The sequence below is a fragment of the Calypte anna genome, chromosome 11 (assembly GCF_003957555.1).
Source record: "Calypte anna isolate BGI_N300 chromosome 11, bCalAnn1_v1.p, whole genome shotgun sequence".
In the NCBI taxonomy this organism is placed as follows: Eukaryota; Metazoa; Chordata; class Aves; order Apodiformes; family Trochilidae; genus Calypte; species Calypte anna.
The window spans coordinates 7,861,587-7,868,313 of NC_044257.1; the positions used below are offsets into that span (position 1 = coordinate 7,861,587).

The 6,727-nt window shown below is 44.6% G+C and overlaps 1 protein-coding gene across 1 annotated transcript; it reads right to left on the reverse strand.

Annotated features, from left to right (window-relative positions):
* Positions 1 to 1,243: 1,243 nt before the first annotated feature.
* On the reverse strand, positions 1,244 to 6,685 carry ORC6 (origin recognition complex subunit 6). Its single transcript, XM_030457809.1, has 7 exons — positions 6,606 to 6,685; positions 5,875 to 6,004; positions 5,439 to 5,602; positions 4,310 to 4,399; positions 3,574 to 3,686; positions 2,300 to 2,371; positions 1,244 to 1,900 (listed from the first exon to the last, which is right to left on the reverse strand). The coding sequence occupies exons 1-7, from the start codon at positions 6,668 to 6,670 to the stop codon at positions 1,758 to 1,760; spliced, it is 777 nt and encodes a 258-aa protein (XP_030313669.1). The 5' UTR covers positions 6,671 to 6,685; the 3' UTR covers positions 1,244 to 1,757.
* Positions 6,686 to 6,727: the final 42 nt, after the last annotated feature.

The following is a 6,727-nucleotide window of genomic DNA, read 5'->3' on the forward strand; positions in this document are numbered from 1 at the left end:
CCCATCCAGAGACCCTCTGCTACATACTTTCTTATGGTACTTCCATTCATACTTCAGACTACAGATATTTTGTGACAGCTTTTATTCACTGTGGATTACTTATCCAATATTTTCTTTGCACATCATGCATTTATTTGGAGTCCATTCCCCAGTAGTTACTGTTCCATTTCAGAACTTTCATCTGGAATGAAATAAGCTGTTGTTGCTAATTAAAGTTGGCTTCATGTGATCCCCTTGTTTTAATGCATCATCAGGAGAAATGGTGAAAGGAAAATGGCCAGTAAGTTTTAATTTTCTAGTTAGTGTGTTCTTCCTCTGTAAGATGGTAAACATACGGATGACTTGTACATAGTTCCTCTTCATTTTCTACACAGAGAAGGTGCATCTGGCTAGCAGGATTACTATTTTGTTTCTAACAGGAAAATCCCTTTGGATTTGGCAGCCATCACAAGGTTCTGCAGTACAGTGAAACCCAACTCTGCAGCCTTATGGGATGTTTCACCATGCTGCTGAGCTACTTTGGGGTCTAAAAAAAAAAAAAAAAAAGCTAAAAGGACAAACCACAGGTGACCTGTAAGGCACCAGAACAGTAAGTATGACAAAAAGCCTCATTTTTATCTAAAGCAGCTGTTATAATCCTGGTGTGATCAGCATCAGCAGGTAAGCAGGGAGCATGAACAGCTGTGAGGCATTTGCCAAGCAATTCAAATACCATTGAGAAGCTCAGGTGGGGGTAGTGCTTCAAATCTGAACACTCAGACATCAGAGAGATTACCTTGCTTCAAATGGACAGTTGGGGTTTTCTGGGTTATTTTGAAAAGAGGGTTCATGAAAGTTAACATCTCTCTGCATATTCCAGGCATAAAACATCTAAGAGAAGTGGCCCAAAGATGTAGATTGGTTTAATTATAGGTACTCCAGCCCTATACTGCTAAAAGTAGTGACTTTCCTTCAGAAAGCAGTAAACGCAATTTGTAGTTTGAATAGCTAGGATGGATGTGTAGGACCACAGAAGCTTCTGAGAACTACAGGGCAGGGCACTCTCTCCTCCTCCCCACATTTGGGACTGAGAGAGGCAATAAACCTGTATTACCCAGACAAGGTCCTTGTCCCCTGGATATCTTCCTCTTTAAAGCACAAACATATCCTGTATGTCTCTTATTTAGTACATTAAGAATTTTATATATGACAAATGCCAAGAACCTTCCACTTTCTTTATTGTTTCTTGGAATATTTAGGACCCCTGACAAGCGCAAGAAACTTCAGTCCCATACAGATCATAAAAATAAGTCAAAAACAGTGACTAAACAATATTTCTAAAACAGTAAAAAAAAACCCCAAACCCAAAACCTATCAGTATTTTGATTCCCCTGCTGGTTTTGCAACTTAGCAAGGCACTGTTAGTCCCCTCCCTCTTTTTTCACTATTTCCAGCCAGGAGCACAGGGGAATGTAATGTAGAACTTATTTACACTAACCAGAGCATCAGAATGTTATCTGCTTTTTGCGGCAGAATGAAAGTATGTATCATACCACCTAATGCCATGGCTGCTCAGGTACAAGCCTGGCAAGTAGACATGCTTCTTGTAAAATCACCTCAATTATGCTGTTATTACTAAAAATAACATTCATAAATACTTAAAAACTAGCTAATAAAAAAAATCAGCTGGCAACCAGGCAGCCATTGCTCTTGTGCTACCGTAACTCTCCTCATTGTAGAGGGAGAGTTAAAATCACGAGCAGGCAGCAGTGACATTACTAGGTGGCACTACAGACAGTACTCCCATTAGTCTGTTGTGCCTTTGCAGCATTTTCCAGGATTTTCTTTTTCCATTCTTCATAGTCTTGCTCTGTTTCAGTCTTTGGCTGCTTACATGGTATCTCCTCATCATCTTCAGATCCTATGAGAGAAGAAAGCCCATGAGAGGCCATCATGGGCACTATGTTGCGGAGAGTAACCATGGCAGTGAGAAAATGTACAGACACAAGCACAGGGTCTGTCACTCTGTTATCTAATCCTGTGACTTGCTGCTCCCCTCACCTGCCAGAACAGTCACTTTACCTTTCTGTCTGAATGGAACAGTTGTCCTTAATTCTGCTAGGACTACTCAGTATAAACACCACTGTCTTTCTGCTAGGTTCTCTTTCTTTGTCCTTTCATTAGCCTTTCATTAGCAGAATGGAGTAGGCTGCTGTGAACTGAGTATTTTGGCATCTAACACAACTAATATATTAAGCAGCAATAAAGCTCATAACTCCTCTGCTGAGGTGATATTAATTCACAGCTAAATACAACCTACCATCTTCCTTCTCAGAGTGTTCCAGGTCAGTCTGCAAACTTTCAGGTGTCACTGCAGTCTGTGGAACATCATCTGAAAAAAAAAAAAGGAAGTTGCTTTACTTCAGAATGGTGTTCAGGGCCCCAAGGATGGTGTTCTACCACATACAATTCTTTGACAGCACTGCCATCTTCTGAAAATATTGTTTTCCACTCAGAGGAGTTCCCTGGTCAGCTTGATGCTAAAGCTGTGCATGCAGAGATGCCAGCACCCTTCAAGGATTGCAGACTGGTTGTCTGCTTGAACCAGCGCCACTGCTGTATTTGTAACCACAAAGATCCACCATGTCCAAACACCAAAACTACACTGCTATCTTTCTTGATTACCTGGGTAGGATTATCAGCAATTTTTCCCCACTTCTATCCCATTTCTACACTTTACACATGGTGTGCTGTCCATATGTAAAGATGCAAAACCTCCCAGCTGCCTTTAGCTGTTTCAGTGGTAGGGTGAGGTTTTGTTTTTTTTATTGGGCACTGCACTCCCATGCCTAAGGAGAGAGGAGCAGGTTTTGGATTGGGTTCAAGCAGTGCATTCCAGAAGGCTTTGTAATATGAAGCATGAAGATGGGGTGAAGCAGGAGTAATGTCAGTGGGCAAGCCTGGGAAAGGAAAAATGAGATAAGCAGGAAGGAGCAGAGATATAAGGATACAGAAGGCATTTCAAGCTTCCTCCTCCACACAAAGGAGTAGAGAAAACTGCTGGTTTAACAACAGGTGAGAAAAATTCCTCATGTCTGCCCACTGTATGTCGAGGGATGGTGTTGGGTAATGGCTGTTACTACCAGAAGAGCAAGGTTTAGGGTTGTTAATCCTGCAGTGAGGGAAAGGAAAACAGAGAAGTGAGTCAGTCAAAACAAGAGAGGTGGCAAGATGTATGTGTTAATTTGTGTGTCATGTTGCCATGCCAACAGGATGCAGAAAGCAAGCAGTAAGAAAAACTCCAGGATAGGTAGTATGAGAGAAGCAGGGAATAAATTGCAGCAGCAGGAAATGTAAGGAGCAGGGAGCATTTAAGGAGGAGAATATTTTTGGCCTTGCAATGTACTAAGCTGTTGTGACTTCTCCAGAAGCAATGACTGTGACTGAGCTTCAGGAAACATGTTGGAATGGATGGGCAGCTGTGGCTGGGACTGCTACAAGTCAGCAGAATGAAATCACCAGTGGCAAAGGATGGGGCACTGTAAGGCCAGGCAATGGGTGTGCTGTCTTAGAGGGAAAAAGCCAAAAACTTACTGCTTAGTTTCTTGCTCATCTTCTCCATCTGACTGCACAAACGGTCAAATATTGGTTTTTTCACCCCAGATGTAGCCAACATTTTAGTTTTGTCCACTTTTAGCTTCAAACACCTATAAGAGAAAGTGAAGTTATCTCTGTACAAAGCAACACTCCAACTATCATTCAGGTGACATTTACTGTGAGAATGCCTCTTGGTGCTCAGAAGTAAGCTAGCAGCCATTCTTGTACCTTGACCAGTATCTCACCAAAAGCCATGCAACTTTTTGCTTTGTACCCAACTCAAATCTATCCTGACAATGGAAATATTTCCTACTAAATTTGATATTGCTACTGTGCTGGTCAGGCTGAGGATGAAGTGCAAAACACTACGAGGTTTTCAGCCACTGCCATGGATGTTTCTCAATGGAATTACCTAAAACATCCAGTTACACATTAGGGAATATAGGTTTAATTTATTTTAGGATAAGTGACTCAAGATCTTTTTCTGGGTGTTGGATACAATATTTCTGCTTTCTCCTAAAGGCAAATGCAGTGTAAATTGGAGATTTTAATGTAAGAAAAGTCCTGGTTTCCTACAGCCATCTCTACTTCCAGGAGCAGGGGAGCAGATGTGCTAAACCAGATTCTTCAGACATCCTGAATGAATCAGCCACTTTTCTAGCTCAAGCACTGTGTCTGTCTGGGGGCTCACTAAGCATTTAAGCCCATAAAAGATCCCTCAAGCTACACTCACCTGCATGCAGTGAATAGTGCAGCTGTTATAAAAAGTGGTTTTGAGAAATCAAGGTCCATTTGCTGTGCTTCAGAGAGGCTGGATTCATACCTAAAGAACAAAGAATTGTACAGTGCATTTGCCTCAAATGAAACTGTTGGAATTAATTTGTCACAGGATGTTGACCAGTTGAACAGATGTCCTGCTGGATCCCTTGGTCCTTTGAAATCCAGTCAAGTAGAAGCAGTCACCACTGGCTGTGAAAAGCAAGAGAGACTATGGAAAAGTCACCTCTTCTTTTGAATTCAAGGTATTTTAAATTAGGCTCAAGACACATCTGTATAAGCTATTTCTTGTGTTCCCCACCATGCAGCACTTCTATCTCTATGTTACATCTGAAATGAGATGCTTTGCACAGATCTATCTTATAGTAGAGGGTAGAATTATAGAGTCTTCAATTCCTCCACTATATATATATATTAGAGATGAAGGCTTAAATATGGAAAATTATATGGTGGATGTGGAGCACTGAAAAAAATAATTTTTTACTGTCTACCTGTCTCCAGGCTACTTTTTACTTTGTATTAAATACTTACAAGCATACACGGCCTTTGTTCACTGACCTTACAACATTTAAACATGTGCTATCAGGATGTCAGCAATCCACAAAAGAGCTCTTCAGTGACTCTTCTTGTTAAAGTAATGGTTATAGAGTACAAAATCTTAGCTAAATCTGTTGAATCCCCATTTAAGTGTTCTACTTACTGTTTTTGCAGGGTGAGTAATGTGCATTTTAAGTGAGGAAAGGAGAAATTTGTTTCTACAAAGCATCACTTCTAAACTGTGACAAAAGTTACACAAAAGACTGTGTGATGCTACTGACAAATATAGGGACTAAGAATCCTATATTTTTTTTACACTCATCCCAGCTGAAGAACTGAGACTCACACTGAGACTTGCAGAAATTCTGTGGCTAAGTCTTTCTAGAATATACTCTAAAAAGCAGTCTAGGTAAATGGCTGGGTTGCCAGTGCTAAGAGCTCGCCTCACCCCTCAGTCAGTGGACCATGGTACCATCAACCTCTTTATACATCTAATGACCAAAGAATCTCATTAGTGGTTACCAGTGTGCTCAGGAGAGCTTCCTCACCTCTCCAGTATTTTTGAAGCGGTGTTCACTGCCTCTGTGCAGCAGAACTGCACAGCCAAGTCTCTCATTCCCAGTCTGGGGTTCACCTCTAGCAAACACTCCAGCGACTTCATGGAGCTCTGGTAGGTGGTCTTGTTCAAACCAGAGAGTTTAACAAAATAGCTCTGTCAAGAAGACAAAGACAAACCCCAAGAATTAGCACGACTCCTTCCAAACCTCTTCCTTAGGCACTCTAAATAGGTGGGGGAGAAACTACACAACACCATAAAATTCATCTGTGATACCAAACAAATTTGTGCAATGAATGATGTACATTTTGATGGTACACAGCCAGATTAACCACTCGGGAATACCACATCTTTTAATGCAGTGTTATTTTTAGACTCCTTCACTAAGAGTGAAGTTTGCCTGACTCTTCTACCAGCCAGCATCTTACTTTGTCCACTGGTTGTCTCATGAAACTAGCTGCTAGGTCCAGGCACATCACGGCACTGCTGGTCGCTGTCATTTGAGCCATTAATCCCGTGCATTTCACCTGGGACAGACGCAGATACTCTTCGGCTTTCCTGCAAGACACGCAGCACCCAAAGCTCCCGTTAACAAAACTGTTACAGGAGAGGAAGAAGGGGTCAGGAACTGACCCAGAGCCTCCCTAGCCCAGCGCCCCGGTCCCGGCAGCGGCTGCAGCAGATGCCGAGGGGAAGGGCGGCTCCCGGGTAACGCTGCCCCCCGAGAAAACGCGGGGCAGGGGAGTTGCGTTCCTGGCTGCCGTGGCTCGGGCGCTGCCCGCACACACCTCCAGCTCTGTGACTTTGTTCACATCGCCCGAAGTCCCGCAGGAGCCCAATGCCACCGGCTCTGCCAGGCGGCGAGGCAGCACCGGGGTAGGAGGAGCCCAGGCGGGCCGGGCGGCATGGCCGGGCAGATGAAAGGGAGCGGATCAGGCGGGAACCGGACGGCTAAACCCGCCTATCCGGGCGGGAGCAGCGCTCCCGGGAGCAGGGCAGCCGGATGGAGCTGGCGGGCGGCAACCGGGAGCGCTGCGCACCCGCAGCCCCTTCCCCGGTGCGAGGAGATGGCACCGACCCCCGTCAGCTACAGCCCCAGCACAAGCTGTCGGAGCTCCGCCGGGACCGGGCCTCCTGAGGGGGCGCTGACCCGCGGTACCTGATGACGCCGGGCTCGGTGAGACCCATCCGGCTGGCGAGGCCCCGCACAGCCCCGCGCTCCATCGCCGCTCCCGCCCGCCGGCCTTGGCGCGCGGTTCCCTTAGGCACCACCCTCTCGGG

Bases quoted from the DNA above. Each gene is read 5' to 3' on its own strand.
- ORC6 (XM_030457809.1), bottom strand. From the start codon at position 6,670: ATGGAGCGCGGGGCTGTGCGGGGCCTCGCCAGCCGGATGGGTCTCACC. The intron at 4,400-5,438 runs GTGAGGAAGCTC...TTTGTTCTTTAG, and splicing joins GCTTCAAAAATACTGGAGAG to GTATGAATCCAGCCTCTCTG. The intron at 2,372-3,573 runs GTAAGTTTTTGG...TTTTTTTTTCAG, and splicing joins GATGAGCAAGAAACTAAGCA to ATGATGTTCCACAGACTGCA.